Raw genomic sequence first — 19,324 nt, forward strand, 5'->3', positions numbered from 1 at the left:
GACTCCTGTCCGCCTGGCGGTTGCTCCTCGGTCACCTCCAGACCTCCCGGGTCTTCCTCCAGCTTACAGCTCCTACGCCGATGTTTTTGATAAGAAGGAAGCGGAGGTCCTTCCTCCACACCGCCCGTTTGACTGCCCTATTGAACTTGTTCCCGGTTCAACCCCTCCAAGGGGCAGAATCTACCCTTTGTCTCCCGGAGAGACCACCGCCATGTCTGAGTACGTCCGAGAGAATCTCGCCAAGGGCTTTATACGGAAATCCTCTTCGCCCACGGGAGCTGGGTTCTTTTTCATCAAAAAGAAGGACGGAACTCTTCGGCCGTGCATTGACTATAGGGGCTTGAATGAGATTACCATCAAGAACAGGTACCCTCTTCCACTCATTCCGGAGCTGTTTGACCGTCTCAGAGGGGCGCGGGTCTTTTCCAAGCTGGACCTCAGGGGAATCTACAATCTGGTCCGTATCCGTGCTGGTGACGAGTGGAAGACCGCTTTCAACACTCGAGATGGCCATTACGAGTACCTTGTCATGCCCTTCGGTCTTTGCAATGCTCCTGCAGTCTTTCAAGAGTTCGTCAATGAGATCTTCCGGGATCTCTTGTACTCCTGTGTGGTCGTGTACTTAGACGACATCCTCGTCTTCTCTCCGGACCTCTCGTCCCACAGAAAGAGTGTCCGCCTGGTGCTTCAGTGTCTTCGGGAGAACCGCCTGTATGCGAAGATCGAGAAGCGTCTCTTCGAACAGACCTCTCTGCCGTTTCTGGGATTCATTATCTCCGATGCTGGTCTAAGGATGGATCCCGAGAAGCTGTCTGCCATCTTCAAATGGCCTCGACCCGTCGGATTAAAGGCGATACAATGATTCCTCGGGTTCGCCAACTATTACCGGCAATTTGTCTCCCACTTCTCCGCGATCACAAGACCTATTTCTGTGCTCACCCGTAAAGGGTCTACTTCCAAGGGGTGGTCTCCTGAGGCAGAGGAGGTCTTTCTGACCCTAAAACGGGCTTTCTCCACGGCTCCGGTCCTGCATCACCCTGAGAGCAATCGACCTTTTGTACTCGAGGTGGACGCTTCCTCGACAGGTGCCGGGGCGGTACTGTCCCAGAGAACCGCCTCCGGTCGCCTGCACTCTTGTGGCTTCTTCTCGAAGGCCTTTTCTCCATCCGAGTGTAACTACTCGATCGGCGACCGGGAACTTTTGGCCATCAAGTTGGCCTTGGAGGAATGGCGCCACCTCCTGGAGGGAGCTGTCCATCCTTTTGTCATCTTCTCGGACCACAAGAATCTGGCCTATCTTCAGTCTGCCCAGAGACTTAACCCTCGCCAGGCCAGATGGTCCCTATTTTTCACCCGATTTGATTTCGAGCTCCGATTCCGTCCCGGCAACAAGAATTCCAAAGCCGACGCCCTGTCCAGGGTCTTCCAGCCACACGAATCCACGGAGGAACCTGTGCACATCATTGATCCCACTAGGATCATCACCGTAGCTCCGGTGAACTGGCTTACTCCCCCACCTGGCAAGACGCTTGTGCCAGAGAATCTCAAGCGAAAGGTTCTTCTATGGGGGCACTCCTCCAAACTGGCAGGCCATGCCGGAACTAAGTAGACCCTTGACCTTATCACGCGTCACTACTGGTGGCCCACGCTTCGCCAAGATGTACTCGACTTTGTGGCTTCTTGTCCATCCTGTGCAAAAAACAAAGTGCCACAGAAACCTCCGTCCGGCTTGTTTCTTCCGTTGCCCGTCCCTACGGTTCCTTGGGAAAACATCGCCATGGATTTCATCACCGACCTACCCTGCTCTGCGGGCTGCACAGTCATCCTGGTGGTGGTGGATCGTTTTTCCAAGATGGCTCACTTCGTCCCTCTGCCCGGTCTTCCCTCTGCACCAGAGCTGGCCAAAATCTTCATTCACCAAATCTTCAGACTCCACGGACTACCTCGACGCATTGTGTCTGACAGAGGGGTTCAATTTACCTCCAAGTTCTGGCGTTCACTTTGTAATCTCATGAACGTTTCCCTCGACTTCTCCTCAGCCTACCATCCACAGTCCAACGGACAGGTAGAGCGTACCAACCAGACGCTTACGGGATACTTACGTCACTTCTCCAACGCCCACCAGAACGATTGGGTCAACTTGCTCCTCTGGGCGGAGTTCGCCTATAACAACCATGCTAGTGAGTCTTCGGCCAAGTCTCCGTTTTTCATTGTTTTTGGCAGACATCCTGGAGTTCCTCTTCCGATAACTACTGCCTCCGAGGTACCCGCGGCCAACGCCTTGTCCTCGGAATTTTCTAAAATTTGGGCTGAGACCAACACATTACTCAAGAGATCCGCTGATCAGATGAAGAACTATGCAGACAAAAAGAGGTTGGATCCTCCTCCGTATCGTGTTAGCGACAAGGTCTGGCTCTCCTCCAAATTCGTCTGATTAAAACTGCCCTCCTACAAATTGGGCCCACGCTACATCGGTCCGTTTGAAATTCTGGGACGTATTAACGAAGTCGCCTACAAATTGAGGTTGCCTGCTTCGCTCCGGATCCGAACACCTTTCACGTCTCTCTCCTAAAGCCTGTGGTGCTGAATCGCTTCCATTCCTTGCTTGATCCTGGTCCTCAGCCGGTGAGTGCCGACGATGTTTTTGAAGTGCAGGACATTCTCGCTGTGAAAAGGGTTAGAGGTAGGACATTTTTTCTTGTTGATTGGAAGGGCTTTGGTCCTGAGGAGCGATCCTGGGAGCCTCGGGAGAATATCAATGCTCCCCGTATCCTCAAGAGGTTTCTTGCTATCCTCCGGGGGGGGGCAGCTTAGGGGGGGTACTGTTACACTGCTCCGCCATATTCACCCGTCCTCCGCTCCCACGCCGCAGGCGGCCTCCGCTCCCACACCGCAGCCTCTCTACACCCGAAGGCCACGGCGATCACCTGAGACGGGCTCGCGGCCGATGCCTTCCCTGCATGCTATGCGCATGCGCCATAGGCTGCGGCCGTGCCTCCTTCCTGCTTCTTATGCTCCGGCTGTGCCCTGACCCGGAAGCACCTTTGGACCAATGGCTGACCAGACGGGGCCATATCCCTGAGGGAGGCGCCTGATCGTTGTGTTTCCTAGCACTCTGGCCTCGCTTCTTCGTGTGCAATCTGCTCCTGCAGTTCTGTTCTAGGCTGCTCCCCGCAGCAGCTCCTCAGCCCTGCTACCCGTGTTCCTTGATCTCTTCCGCAGTTCTGTCTCCAGTGTTCCTGCCTTCCTACTCCAGTCCTGTCCACAGTGTTCCGGCTGTCCTACTCCAGTCCTGTCTCCAGTGTTCCTGCCGTCCTACTCCAGTCCTGTCTCCAGTGTTTCTACCGTCCTACTCCAGTCCTGTCTCCAGTGTTCCTACCGTCCTACTCCAGTCCTGTCTCCCGTGTTCCTGCCGTTCTACTCCAGTCCTGTCTCCCGTGTTCCTGCCTTCCTACTCCAGTCCTGTCCACAGTGTTCCGGCTGTCCTACTCCAGTCCTGTCTCCAGTGTACCGGCTGTCATACTCCAGTCCTGTCTCCAGTGTTCCTGCCGTCCTACTCCAGTCCTGTCTCCAGTGTTTCTACCGTCCTACTCCAGTCCTGTCTCCAGTGTTCCTACCGTCCTACTCCAGTCCTGTCTCCCGTGTTCCTGCCATCCTACTCCAGTCCTGTCTCCCGTGTTCCTGCCGTCCTACTCCAGTCCTGTCTCCAGTGTTCCTGCCGTCCTACTCCAGTCCTGTCTACAGTGTTCCTGCCGTCTTACTCAAGTCTCAGTCTTACTCCGGTCCAACCTGAGCCGCCCCTCTCGGTACCGGTTACCATGGTACTCGAACCCCTGGGCCTGCTCCTAACGGTCCCTGTATAGGGGTCGGTTCCACCTGGCAGCTCGCCCAGGGTCCCTCGGTGCCACGGTCCAGAGGGTCCACTCCCGGAGGTTCCTGCTCTAGACCACTTACGCTAACAATGATGTCTATTTCCATGGCTGAAATCTAAGAGCAGGTGCAGACAAGTGTATTTTTGGTCTGATTGTGATCCGACAAAATATGAAATCGCTCCTGGACCAATGTTCGTCTATGGGACCATGAACATAAAAAATGTTGTCCTTGGACAGTGTCTGTCCAAGAAAATAAATTGTTCCATGACTCAGTTTGATCCAATATTCGGATCGCTCTTGGCCATGCAAGTAAATGAGTGAGTGGAAAACATTTGATGACATGTGAGTGTAGTGCGATTTCCACGGCCTCTTGGAAGAAGAAGACGGACAAATCTTTTCCTCCATCTTCTCCTCATCCTATAGAATGGAAACACACTATTTTCATCATGCTCTGATCAAACTCTGATAAGAGTTTGATTGGAGTGTCATTTGCATAATCGACCCAATTCTCTTGAATCAATGGCCATCTGCACCTGCCCTTAAAGGGAATTTGTCACCTAGTTTTTCGACTATCAGCTGCCAGCACCGCCATCAGGAGCTTATCTACAGCATTCTGTAATGCTGTAGATAAGCCCATGAAGTAACCTGAAAGAGAAGAATAATGAGTTATATTATACTCACCCAGGGGCGGTCCAGGTCCGGTTTTGGTCTGATGGGTGTCACGGTCCGATCCGGCGCCTCCCATCTTCTAGCGGTGAAGTCATCTTCTTTGCTTCCCATTGCGGCTCCTGCGCAGGCACACTGCTCTGCCCTGTTGAGGGCAGAGCAGAGTCCTGCAATGCGCAGGCGTCTGACCTCTCTGACCTTTCCCAGCACCTGCGCACTGCAGTACTCTGCTCTGCCCTCAATAGAGCAGAGCAGTGCACCTGTGCCAGAGCCGCGACGGGAAGCTAAGAAGAGGACGTCACCGCTAGAAGATGGGAGGCGCCGGACCGCGACAGCCATCGGACCAAAACCGGACCCTGACCACCCCTGGGTGAGTATAATATAGCTCGTTTTTCTTCTCTTTCAGGTTACATCGGGGGCTTATCTACAGCATTACAGAATGCTGTAGATAAGCCACTGATGGCGGTGCCGACAGCCGATAGTTGAAAAAATAGGTGACAGATTCCCTTTAAGCTGACACTCAGATTTTTGCCATGGATGTGCAGACTCCAAGGATTAAAGGTGTAGTAGTCACTTGATTTTCAGTACCTTCCTTCTTGCAGGTGAGTTTTGTGTTCCTAATTGATTTTATGTTTGTAACACTAGCCTGAACTGTGCACTCTCCGGTGCTGCAACTCCGTTGCATCATTGTAGTGTATGGGTTTGGCCAGGCTCAAGGCAGCACTTGCACATTCTATATCAAAGAGCTTGTAAGCACTATGCTTCTTGCCTAGGAGCCTGGCCACCACTGATCAACTGCAGCTGTGGCTGGTAACTTAAGCAATAAATGGTATGGAAAAAAAAATGAGAACAGAGAAGATTTTTACAAAATTTGCAATTTTACTGATTTAAGACCTTGAAATAAAACCCTTTAGCCCTCATTGTCGTTCAATGGCTTTTCACTTAAGAAAATGTAACTAGGTATAGACTAAACCCTATTTATTTGCATGAAAATACACATCTGTAAAGCTACGTACACACAACCGTCTAAAAAAATTAGTCCAATTTTAATTCAGAAAGATCAGGCAATTTTTCCATCTGTATCGTCATCTGTATGCAGTCTGTCTTTTATATACCGTAAGTACGGCGTTTGTTTTCATACATGAATAGTGAATAAACCGTATAGAATTTTTTATCCAATGGGTATGGATATGGGATCTGGGTTACTGGGGAATGTTGTAATTTGCTGAATTCACAGGTAAGCTCAAAAGAATTTCCATTTGTGAGGCCCTTTCTACCAACAGCCAAAAAAAAATCAAATACCAATATTGTTTTCTGTTTTTGTTTTGTTTTTTTAAAGAAAAACAACACATATGTAACTTATAAAAACACCATCTTCCTGTCCATGGAAACAAACTCGTCACTTGGTGGAGAAGATGTGCTCGGCATTAGCTACTCCTGTGTATATCCACTAGACATGCGGCTGTCCCTTGAAACAGCACTGAATCCATTTGCAAGGTAAATATGTATATACAAAATATACATATATACAGTGGGGAAAAAAAGTATTTAGTCAGTCAGCAATAGTGCAAGTTCCACCACTTAAAAAGATGAGAGGCGTCTGTAATTTACATCATAGGTAGACCTCAACTATGGGAGACAAACTGAGAAAAAAAAATCCAGAAAATCACATTGTCTGTTTTTTTTTCATTTTATTTGCATATTATGGTGGAAAATAAGTATTTGGTCAGAAACAAGCAATCAAGATTTCTGGCTCTCACAGACCTGTAACTTCTTCTTTAAGAGTCTCCTCTTTCCTCCACTCATTACCTGTAGTAATGGCACCTGTTTAAACTTGTTATCAGTATAAAAAGATACCTGTGCACACCCTCAAACAGTCTGACTCCAAACTCCACTATGGTGAAGACCAAAGAGCTGTCAAAGGACACCAGAAACAAAATTGTAGCCCTGCACCAGGCTGGGAAGACTGAATCTGCAATAGCCAACCAGCTTGGAGTGAAGAAATCAACTGTGGGAGCAATAATTAGAAAATGGAAGACATACAAGACCACTGATAATCTCCCTCGATCTGGTGCTCCACGCAAAATCCCACCCCGTGGGGTCAGAATGATCACAAGAACGGTGAGCAAAAATCCCAGAACCACGCGGGGGGACCTAGTGAATGAACTGCAGAGAGCTGGGACCAATGTAACAAGGCCTACCATAAGTAACACACTACGCCACCATGGACTCAGATCCTGCAGTGTCAGACGTGTCCCACTGCTTAAGCCTGTACATGTCCGGGCCCGTCTGAAGTTTGCTAGTGAGCATTTGGATGATCCAGAGGAGTTTTGGGAGAATGTCCTATGGTCTGATGAAACCAAACTGGAACTGTTTGGTAGAAACACAACTTGTTGTGTTTGGAGGAAAAAAAATACTGAGTTGCATCCATCAAACACCATACCTACTGTAAAGCATGGTGGTGGAAACATCATGCTTTGGGGCTGTTTCTCTGCAAAGGGGCCAGGATGACTGATCCGGGTACATGAAAGAATGAATGGGGCCATGTATCGTGAGATTTTGAGTGCAAACCTCCTTCCATCAGCAAGGGCATTGAAGATGAAACGTGGCTGGGTCTTTCAACATGACAATGATCCAAAGCACACCGCCAGGGCAACGAAGGAGTGGCTTCGTAAGAAGCATTTCAAGGTCCTGGAGTGGCCTAGCCAGTCTCCAGATCTCAACCCTATAGAAAACCTTTGGAGGGAGTTGAAAGTCCGTGTTGCCAAGCGAAAAGCCAAAAACATCACTGCTCTAGAGGAGATCTGCATGGAGGAATGGGCCAACATACCAACAACAGTGTGTGGCAACCTTGTGAAGACTTACAGAAAACGTTTGACCTCTGTCATTGCCACCAAAGGATATATCACAAAGTATTGAGATGAAATTTTGTTTCTGACCAAATACTTATTTTCCACCATAATATGCAAATAAAATGAAAAAAAAAAGCAGACAATGTGATTTTCTGGATTTTTTTTTCTCAGTTTGTCTCCCATAGTTGAGGTCTACCTATGATGTAAATTATAGACTCCTCTCATCTTTTTAAGTGGTGGAACTTGCACTATTGCTGACTGACTAAATACTTTTTTTCCCCACTGTATCTATATAGATATAGATATATATATATATATATATTGTATGTACACAACTCTTTGTCTTTATCTTTTACATTGTGGTAACTGTTTCTATCACTAAATCTAAATAGCCAGTGATCAATCCAATTGATCTGTCAATGCGCTTGTACGTCTGTCTTCCATCATTCCTAAACTTTTCACACTTGACATTTAACATTTAGCTCACTTTTGTCTATAGGTTTTTTACATTATGAGATTTTGCTCTGCAATCTTTTATATATGATGTCACAGCCCATAAAAATCATTATATATTCATAACCATTCTGGGTAAAGCAATCAGGGTGTATAGATAGCAGTGACACCTAGACCATGATGCGTGAAGGTGCCCAATGGCCCTTTTATCACACAAGAAGACAGTTTTATAAAATGTAGATGAGGGGCTTGTTACAGATTTTTTGCATTTGGGCTAGGAATTTGAAGTTGTATCACTGTCACCCAACAAATATTCCAGTGCCCGAACTCAAGACTTTACTTATCGTTACAGCTCAGTTATTGTGGAAATTGAAGGTACAGGAAAGCTGGAGGTGGCTATGGCTCTTTATAAAGACTCAACATACACAGCGCCCTATGAAGGATCTGAGGTTCTTCTGACGTCTAAGACCAATCTGTTTATAGGAATTATGCTGAAAATCGGAGACATTTCTCAATATGCAGTGCAGATAACAAATTGCTATGCTGCAGCCTCAGAGAATGCCACATCTAAATATGACATCATTAAGAACAGGTACAGTATATATTTCATTTATTTCATTAGTATAAAAAGCTCACAGACAGGAAAAAAGGACTTAAAAATCCTGTAAACATTTTTAGCAAAAACATATGTGGCGCCCCTGAGGGTTCAGTTGCCACAGAGGTACTGCATCTCCTCCTGAGGTGTGGTACCCCGCCATCCAGGTAAGTTGGAGGCTCCTGTCCACATTCCAACCCCTGCACCCATCATCACAAAGTAGTGTAGCAAAGCCACATTGCAGCTCCCTGCTTGGAGTGTAGTAGAGCACCTTTGGTGGCTCCCTGCTTGGAACATGAAACATGCTGGGAGGCGGGTGGCGTTAGAATACATAAAAGAGTGGGAAGGTTTAGGAGTTCAGTTCAGTTGAGTTCAGTTCGGAGTGGAGGAGAGGAGATCCCTGGGAGAGGGATGGAAGAAGGAAGTGCTGCAGCAGATCACAGTGACCAGGGTCTGCTGGCACGGGAAAGGAAAGAAAGAGACAGACATTGAAGAGAACCCTGATTTTCCATAAGAAGGAAAGGACTAGTACGGAACGTAGGAGTAAAAGTGAACAGAGGACGTGGGTTAGAAGAGAACCCTGCCTAGAAGTTCTAAGCGCAAGGCTGGGGCCCGGTCCCCAAGGTTGTATGGATACTAAGGGTCCTACAGCAGACACCGGTGGAGTAGTGGGCTGTAAATGCACTACTCCCATCTAAGACTTGAGGGCACAACAGCAACTTGGATAGTGAGCCGGGACTTAGGAGTAAGGAGTCCTCGAAGCAGGCTACAGCTGTCTGCCGTACAAGTATAGTTCTTGGGAGTATCTGACAGGAGGAACTCCAGTGTAACTCAGTACTGAGAGTACTTCACTCAATGGCGCTATAGAGGAGACGTTCAGAAAGGCACATGTTGGCGGAGTGTTGGATGGGAGCATTCCATCTTGCTTGGAGGCTGACTGAGCCCCTGACCCGGAGGACACATCACAGAGGCAGGCACCTGTTTGTTTGTGCAACAGACTGTGAGTAAAGCTTTGGAACTACAAGCCCTTGTGTCCTCTACTCATTCTGGCACCAACACCCTCAACATTGCTACATTGCTGCACCATTCACGTCTCCCAACTATCATCTACTTTACACTGCCCTGGGACTACAGCTCCACCTGTGGGGAGCTTCAACATCTTTGCTGCACCACACCACCAGTCCCAGAGGATCTGCATGCAGCGTCGGCTTAACCTCTCAATTGCCGAACACAACAGGTGGCGTCACGAACTATTAATTTAATCCACTACATTCCACCATTCAATCTCCCCTATTAATTGGGCGCCCAGGGCCATGGACCGGGTCACCGCTGCCGTGAAACATCCCACTGATAACGGCCCGGTACCGAGTACCCAACAGCCCTGGGAGGGCGACCCACATATCATGAAAAGTAGCCTCACCAAACCTTGTGCAATGACCAATGCACTAGCAGGATGCAGCAGGCTCCCACTGATAAAGGCTGGAGCAGCACAGGTGCCCTCCACTGAAGAAAACAGCCACCCTATTACTAAAATAGTGATGATGAAGGTGTTAGCTGCCTAATGGAAAAAATGCACACAGATAAGGATTCAAAGACCTGGCTAGTCATTGCTTGCATTGAGAAACACGTGATGGTGTCTCCGCGGCTTGTGTTTTGCATGTTTTTACATATTTCCCATAAGGGATGGGGGCATTGCTCTAGAATCACTGCCTTGAGAAACATGTGATGGTGTCTCCGCAGTGTTGGATGTTGATCTCCATGAGTTCATTCATCCTCATTTTTCACAGTCTTCTACTAGGCATTGCTCCAACTGGCCAGTTTCCTACTCCACACTGATGAGGGGCAATACCCAAAACAGCTGTCTGTGGATGGATACAATGTTTTGGCATAGGTGGTTGTTCCTTCCCGGGGAAAGACCTGGCTAGTCATTGCTTGCGTTGAGAAACATGTGATGGTGTCTCCGTGGCTTGTGTTTTGCATGTTTTTACATATTTCTCATAAGGGATGGGGACATTGCTCTAGAATCACTGCGCTGAGAAACATGTGATGGTGTCTCCGCAGTGTTGGATGTTGATCTCCATGAGTTCATTCATCCTAATTTTTCACAGTCTTCTACTAGGCATTGCTCCTACTGGCCAGTTTCCTACTCCACACTGATGAGGGGCAATACCCAAAACAGCTGTCTGTGGATGGATACAATGTTTTGGCATAGGTGGTTGTTCCTTCCCGGGGAAAGACCTGGCTAGTCATTGCTTGCGTTGAGAAACATGTGATGGTGTCTCCGTGGCTTGTGTTTTGCATGTTTTTACATATTTCTCATAAGGGATGGGGACATTGCTCTAGAATCACTGCGCTGAGAAACATGTGATGGTGTCTCCGCAGTGTTGGATGTTGATCTCCATGAGTTCATTCATCCTAATTTTTCACAGTCTTCTACTAGGCATTGCTCCTACTGGCCAGTTTCCTACTCCACACAAATGAGGGGCAATACCCCGAAACAGCTGTCTGTGGATGGATACCATGTTTTGGCATTGGTGGTTTCCTTCATTGGAGATTGCCCTTCCCGTGGTTGTTCCTTCCCGGGGAAAGACCTGGCTAGTCATTGCTTGCGTTGAGAAACATGTGGTGGTGTCTCCGCAGCTTGTGTTTTGCATGTTTTTACATATTTCCAATAAGGGATGGGGGCATTGCTCTAGAATCACTGCGTTGAGAAACATGTGATGGTGTCTCCGCAGTGTTGGATGTTGATCTCCATGAGTTCATTCATCCTCATTTTTCACAGTCTTCTACTAGGCATTGCTCCTACTGGCCAGTTTCCTACTCCACACTGATGAAGGGCAGTACCCCGAAACAGCTGTCTGTGGATGGATACCATGTTTTGGCATAGGTGGTTTCCTTCATTGGAGACTGCCCTTCCCGTGGTTGTTCTTTCCCGGGGAAAGACCTGGCTAGTCATTGCTTGCTTTGAGAAACATGTGATGGTGTCTCCGCGGCTTGTGTTTTCCAAAATTTTAGAGACACCCAGGCAAATTTTGTTTATATAAATCTCACCCAGAAAGTGGTGGTTCTATCTACTTTTGGATTCTTAGAAGCATTACTAGTGGGCTGATCTTAAAAATCCTTATTTTACCAACACTTTAGCTGGTAAGTATGGAAATATTGTCAATAAGATCTAATGTGGTAATCATGAGTCATCTCATAGAAAAGAGATCCTAGTGGAATGTGACTAGTTCCAAAATTAGATACGGATCGGGTATATTCGCCCATTGGGACCCAGTTGTGTGTCAGTGGGTAGGCTGGTGCTCTTATGGACCAGACTGACAGTGCTTGGCACTCTCTATAAGGAGACAGTCCTTAGACCCTTGTCAGAAACTTCTCACCCAGCCAAATCAGCTCTCCTGCTTTGCACTAATGAGGGGAAAACACCCTGAAACATGTGCCTGTAAATAGAACTTCTGATTTGGCTTTATATCTTAACAACGTTCAATATTGACTTTTAGTATTGCATCATCCAATAAGAGGCGCTAGTGTTCCTCTTCCTCTCAGGAAAGGTTGTTTGCATACTTAAATTCCCAGAGAAACGTTGCATGACCTTTAAATCTCCATACACCAACTTGGTGTTCTCCACATGGAGAACCTTTACCCCTTATACTCTCTGAATTTATGCCTTAATACTGATACCTGAATGACTTCATATTGGGTTGTGTTCTTTTCTTTCAGCTGTCCCAGCAAGCAAGATTCTACCATTAATGTGATCAAAAACGGAGAATCTGTGAATGCACAATTTTCTGTTCAGCTTTTTGGATATCTAAAGGATTCAAATATTGTGTATCTGTATTGCGATATCCATGTTTGTGATAAGAGCTGCGCACTGGTAAGTTTAGTATTGATATTACTCACTACTTTAGTTTATGTATCAATTACATGAAACAACAAAAAAATGTGCAAGATCACAGGCGCCTTTCGCATTTGAGGCGCCAGAAGATTAGATTCATACCAGTTTGGGACACTATAACCTATTGGGCAAATTATTTTTTTGTGCTTTTTTTTTATTTTCCAAAGCCATAATTTTTTGTAATTTTTCCATTGATATAGCCTTAATAGCCTTAATGAGGAAATATTTTTTTGAATAGCAATATTCTAGTACTATTCAATGTAGTAGAAAACGGAAAAAAAAATCAAAGTGGGTGGAAATGGTGACAAAAGACCTGCAATTCCGCTGGTTTTTTTTTTATTTTATTTTTATATTGTTAATTGTGTGATAAAAACTAATCGGCAGCATGATTCTCCAGGTCAGCATGATTATGGCAATTCCTTGTATAAATTTCTTTTTTTTTACCTTTTTTTCCTCTTTTTTAAATTATTTAAGTGATTACATTTTTGGGGGAAGGTTGAACTTTATGGACCTGTCATTTTTCAACGTACGTAACTATTTTTTAGTCACCTTACTGGTCTTGAATCTTCAGAAATTCTGTGTTTTGCACCACAATACCACAGTATTGCAGTATATAAAGCAAATGGCATTCTGCTATGAAGCCCATAGGCTGGGCTTCATTGGAGGATCAAGATGGCAGCAATGGTGGTCTTCAATCTTGTCATCCCATGACAACCCATCGGTACCCCACAATCACGTTGGGGGGGTTGTTTGAAGTCAGGGCACAGCAACCAAGCCTTTTAGACGCCATTGTCAGTTATTGAAAAAGATATATAAATGTTTAAACAACAGCAATCCGAGCTCTGGCTGCTGTTATTACATGCAGATGCAGATACATATGGCAGCCATCCATATGCTGGGCATGGTGTAGACTCCACTACAGATACTGATCCAATGTTAGACCATTAATAGAAACACGTCACCACTTCTGTAATTATCACCCAATCCTGGCTTTGGCTTACAAATACTGAGGTCAAATACTGACCGTGTGAACGAGGCCCAAGACTTACTATTGCATTCTACGTCAGGAAGGCGTAATGCACTGAAGGCAATCCAAAATCTTTAAAAAAATAAGGAAAAAAGTGCACGGTTCTCCCCACCTGAGTGCAACATCTTCAAGTATTTCTATGCAGTGGGCTGGGAGAGCTGCCAGCCAGCCCGTACATTGAGTTTTGATTTTGCTCCGTTTTATATGTTCGTTTGACTCTGCCCTATGCCTGATCACATATTACGTGGACACTTATTAATATGAATGTCTGACATACAATACCAAATCTCCTGTATTTAGAGAAAAAAACAGGGTTGCCCAGTCATACTCTCTCACTCGATCTAATTTCATACTTGGGAGATGCAACTACATGCAGGGCAGTAATGTTGCTTAGCCAACCATCCGCTGCTCAATGAGTATTGCACTCGGACCCTATTCTAATTTTTTTGAAAAATGCGCAAGTCCTACAGTGGTCAAACTTTTATCCTCGAAACCATATAGCCCAGGGTGCACTAACTTTACTCCATGCCCAATGTAAGATTAGGTGGAACACTGGATGGAAAAACCCTTTAATGAGATCATCCCTTTAAGTTAGGCCATACACACATCAGTATTTTTGTCAATAGTTTAAAATTATTTCTAAGCCAAAAACTAGGAGTGGCACAAATTGATTATATTTTTTCTTTTTTTTTCTTCTCTATCGGGGTCATTCATGGTTTTGGCTTACAAATACTGATGAAATATTTAAAAAATAAATGTGAATAAAATGAGTGATCGTTGCATCTTTTACACTTGCATCAAATGTTTTCACTTTTTAGGCTTGCACTGGTGCGAAAGCTGCGAGCACCTCTGAAGGCGTTACCTCTGATGCCCGTTTGGTTGTGGGCCCTATAATCAGACAAGGTTTGTATATTTTATTAGCAGATAGTATTTTTAATTTAGGTGATGGACAAAAGTTATTGGTAACATTCAGAATTTTACTTGGGCAATATCAAACATCATCGATTCTGTGTGCCCATCATTTGGATCCGTTATAAAGTAAATTCGTCTGCTGCTTCCTTTTACATTGCAGATCCCATTTATAGTAATAATTCCTCTTCTTTGCCTCCAACCTGTAAAAATGCCTCTTCTGTACACGCATCCTAAAATAAAGCCCCCTCTGTTCCTCCAACCGGTAATTATGTCCCCTTTTTGAAGCCAACCAGTAATAATTCCTTCTCTGTGCCTGCAACCCGTAAAAATGACTCCTCTTCCTCTCAACAGTAATAATGCCTCCTCAGTGCCATCAACCTATAATAATGCCCCCTCTGTTTTTCCAACCGGTAATAATGCCCCTTCTGTGCATCCCATCAGTAATAATCCCCCTCTGTGCCTCCAACCTGAAAACAAATGCCTCCTTCTTGGCTCTCAACTGTAACAATGTGTCCTCAGTGGCTTCAGCCTACAAAGATGTCTCTGTGCCCCCAACTTATAATAACACCCCCTCTGTTTCTGCAAACTGTAATAATGAATTATCCTTGCCTCCAACCAGTAGTAATACCCCATCTTCTGTGTCTCCAACCGTTGATAACCCTTCTTTTGTGCTTCCAACCAGTCATAATGCCCCCTATACTTTCCACCCATACTATTGGCTCCAGTTCCACCGGTAAATTGCTAAGGAAGCCGAATTGGTGATAGGTTATGAGAAATCTCTCTTCTGCTACTTGCAGAAGCTGACACACTGCAGACTGTCATCTTACACATAACTGTGAGCAGATATACAAGGGTTAGATAGCCCGCAGCTAAATAGCTCTGTAACATGTGCACGATAAAAGTAATCCAGCTAAAGTAATGAAGAGACGATATAGAGTTTATTCTCTAGAGCAGAGGTGGAGAACCTCAGACCCATGGGTCATTTACGACCCTCGATTACCTTTTTGCCTGTCCCCTGGTGAAATTCCTTGGGACCGCAGAACTTGGGCCACCAGCTGTATTTTGATATCTGCCTGCCCGCTAATTTTTTCTTGCCCTGTGAGCACGCACACGCAATGTTCACTACTCAGTGCTGAGGTGCATGCAATGAAAGATCACATCCTGAGTGACAACAATGCCAGCGTCAGGACGTACCTTGTGGGCAGAGTTAGCACGCTATTTGGACGGCCCCTGAAAGATGGTATAAATATCCAAATGCCCTTGGCAGAAAAAAGATTCCCCGCCCCTGCTTTAGAGTCTGGATTGTTTGACTCACATTTAACACAGGAGAGATGCTGTAGCTGCAATCAAAGATTCTCTGTATGAGCCGATTGAAAACATGCCTTTCATAATGATTGACCTGCCCTGCACTTCTTGTAATCTGTCTTAGCGTCTCTTTTAGTGAAGACAGATTTGCCATAAAAAAGACGGTGGAAAGCGAGTTAGACAGAATGCAAGCACATAATAGACATCCACCTAACACAGTAGATAGGTAATGTGCAGCGTGACGTCATAGAATAAGAATAATAAACACAGTGATGTCACTAATCGGAGAAAATTCATCTGATGATATGCTCAAGTTTCAACTCTTCTCTTCCATTGTCTACAGTCATCTCTAATATCCTTCGAGGTGGGAGACCCCTCTCGCTTTGGCCTTAGTCGTATTACTGAGGTCTGCCTTTTCTTTTCATTGCTGGGCCCCTACGAGAGCTTCTGGACTCCTGTTGCTTACACAGAAATTGTTCTTAAAATCTGTCAGATGTCTGCTGTAGATTGAAGATGACCCCATTTTATTTTCTCTAACAAAGATTTCCTTGTATTGGCAGATGTTACTACTCTCAACAGTGGAGCAGGTAAGCACTGAGCATTAATTTGTCAACCTGTCTATTGGGAAAATATTCACCATTGGAAAGGAAAATAGCAATAAAGAATGGTGGTGGTACTACTGGTATCCTTCATAAAAAGTGATGTTTTCGGCAGGGTTATCAATATTAACATCCTTTTTTTTTACTAACCACAGAGATAAACGTCAACAATCCTATTAGAACAATCATACTAAAAATTTACCAAGGTCCGATATTTACGGTTCCAATGTGTCCTAAGGCAGTGTTCCCCAACTTCGGTCCTCAAGAACCACAAACAGATCATGTCTTCAGGATCTCTTTAGTATTGCACAGGTGATAATTGCATCAACTGGACAGGCAAGAATTCAATCACCTGTGCAATACTATGGAAATCCTGAAAATATGACCATTTGGTGGCTCTTGAGGACTGGAGTTGGGGAACACTGTCCTAATCCAAGGCAAGGTTCACATTCATACCGATAATGCAGCAGAATAGAAAGGAAAGGGTCGCATTCACTTGCAAGGTCCCGTTGAAGCGCCATTGGCGACAAATAGCCGTTGTTCTTGATGTGTTCTATCAGTCAATGAAATAAATAAGAATTTCATGAACCGCTGATTGCGGCCCTTTTCTTTCTATTCCTAATAAATTACCTATTTTCACATTTTCCCTGGGTGAGCAACCGTAGCTCCTTTTGTGTGGCTTTGACTGACATTTTTCCACCCAAGGACTAATCAGTGGGATGTGAATCATATGGTGACAGCTCACTTCTTTACCTATTCACATTCTACAGTTCACCCTGCGGAGAACTATGTCACGGTTTTGGTTCGAATTCTCAAAAAATAGGATTCCTACGGGAACCCCAACTGAGCTATCATTTTAAAAAAGCTATTAAAGTCACTTTCGACACTGTATGGACTCCATCCTGGCAGTATTATTATTTTTCAAACATGAACAAAAAAGTGTCAGGCCACATTTTTGGGCATGTCTGAAAAAGACGAATACTGCCAAGATGAAACGGTGTCAATCGTGACTCCGGAGGCATCATAGAAGGGAACAGCTGTCAGGGTTACCATTGGAATCCTGTTTTTTTGGGAACACCAAAAGAAACCCCGATGTAGTGCTCAGCAGATAGGACTGTATAAGTGTGGACCTAGCCTAATACTCATCAGAAATAGTAGGGAGTTGCCACGCCATGAGATGCATACTCATCATGCGAAGATCAGAGAATTCTCTGATCTCGGCCATTTCACCTTTTGAACACCATGATCAATACTGATCGCAACATTAAAAGGATGAGGGAAATGAATCCTTTCTTGATTGTGTCATGGGAATCCATGTGATGCAACAAAAGCCCTTGTATATATTGTGTACTGGTGCTTCCAGCAGACGATTCCTATTCTCTGCATTCAGCAGCATAGACAGTCTGTACCACAACACATGACCTGTACTGCACATGTTGCTGTAGTTTGCATGCTCTTTGGAAATATCAAAGGTTGCAAATTTGGAAATTTGAAAGACTTCAGCTGAAGAAAATTTGACATTTTTGCAAATTGTCCACTAATTTATAGACAATTCAATCTGCAACCCTGTGTCTTTGCGGTGTCAAAGAATGTATAGTTTCAGTGCACAGATATCATCTAATGTGAGTTGCAGTAGCTATAGCTATGTAACACAGCAACATTGTACTACTGTTACTTCCCATGTTCCTATAGTATACAAGCTTTAACTTGAGCACTGCTATATAATAATAGGGTAACAGCATAGATAAATGTATTTATTGAATGGGAATCTCTCAGCAGGTTTTTGCGATGTAATCTGAGGACACCAGGGGGCTGAGACACTGAATTCAGTGATCTGTCACTTATTAGGCTGTGTGCTGTTATTTCAATATTATCTGTGATAATCACATCTGTGTCCAACCATGCCCCCAGCACTGATTTGCAGCTCACATATACATTGTACATATATACAGGTGCTTCTCAAAAAATTAGAATATCATCAAAAAGTGAATTTATTTAAGTTATTTGATACAAAAAGTGAAACTCTTTTATTATATAGAGTCATTACAAACAGAGTAATCTATTTCACGTGTTTAATTCTGTTGAAATGACCCAAAAGTCATTATCTCAGTAAATTAGAATAATTAACAAAAACACCTGCGAAGGCTTCCTAAGTGTTTAAAAAGGTCCCTTAGTCTGTTTCAGTAGGCTCCACAATCATGGGGAAGACTGCTGACTTGACAGATGTCCAGAAGGCAGTCATTGACACACGGTTGCTTATTCACACTTATTTGGTGTAGCCTATTAACATTTCCATGTGAATATCTACTCACATATAGTGATGTATATATTTATTTATTTTGTGGAGTATTTTTATAATCTTCACAGTGCCTTATAGCAATATCTTTTCTTTTTCAGGTGCATACACCATGGTGGCAAGCTTGGCAACTGTTCTTTTATCCCTTTCTGCAACATTGCTATTTACTTTATAACTTGGTCATTTACCTCCAAGCAGAATTGTATTATTATACTGTACTGTTTAATGTAAGATGTAACTACACTACCTAATTGCAATTATTAATAAAAGAGAAGTCTACACTCCTATAACTGTGTATAAAACCTATACCCTGATTACAAATAAAAACAAAATAAATGATAGAAAAAGTTCTGCCTTCAATCAGTTTTTATTCCGTAGTTGACAGGCCAAAGGTCATTTAATGTTAGTTACAACATTATGATTGCAAAAGTTTTGTTAAAATTATGTTTTGCCACGATTTCCCCCAATTCATCTTTGTCTAGGAGTTTTGGTTTTTTTGTCTAGTTTTGTGCCTTTTTTTGTTTTTTATCTGACTGGTTATTCCACCCGTATTCACCAATGCAAGTCCATTGATCCGTGAAAAATTGGACCGCACACGGATGTCGTCTGTGTGCTCTCCGCTTTTCCCGGATTGTTTGATAGGGAAAACATGAGAAATCAACATCCTTTTTTTTTTTTTTCAAAAATTCTTGATGACATAATGGAGTTGAAAAGTGACACAATGAGCAAACTCTGATGAAAGTTTGATAAAAAAAAAACACTCTGCTTTTTGCATACGAGAAAAATCTCTGACATCTGAATGAGGCCTTTCGCAACATGTTTCCTGCTCTTCATCCATTGTTCTCATAGGCA

At 44.5% G+C, this 19,324-nt stretch overlaps 1 protein-coding gene across 1 annotated transcript in view; it reads left to right on the top strand.

The window, feature by feature from the left end:
• LOC141047857 (uromodulin-like) overlaps positions 1-18,647 on the top strand; it is an 89,315-nt gene extending 70,668 nt beyond the window's left edge. The window contains exons 13-18 of the mRNA XM_073543185.1: positions 5,878-6,035; positions 8,196-8,435; positions 12,159-12,312; positions 14,179-14,263; positions 16,138-16,164; positions 18,574-18,647. Coding sequence (XP_073399286.1) covers positions 5,878-6,035; positions 8,196-8,435; positions 12,159-12,312; positions 14,179-14,263; positions 16,138-16,164; positions 18,574-18,647 — 738 coding nt within the window. The remainder of the gene's footprint in view (positions 1-5,877; positions 6,036-8,195; positions 8,436-12,158; positions 12,313-14,178; positions 14,264-16,137; positions 16,165-18,573) is intronic.
• The last annotated feature ends 677 nt before the right edge of the window (positions 18,648-19,324 follow it).

This window comes from Dendrobates tinctorius, unplaced genomic scaffold (genome assembly GCF_039654945.1).
Source record: "Dendrobates tinctorius isolate UK_male_01 unplaced genomic scaffold, ASM3965494v1 ptg000129l, whole genome shotgun sequence".
Lineage (NCBI taxonomy): Eukaryota > Metazoa > Chordata > Amphibia > Anura > Dendrobatidae > Dendrobates > Dendrobates tinctorius.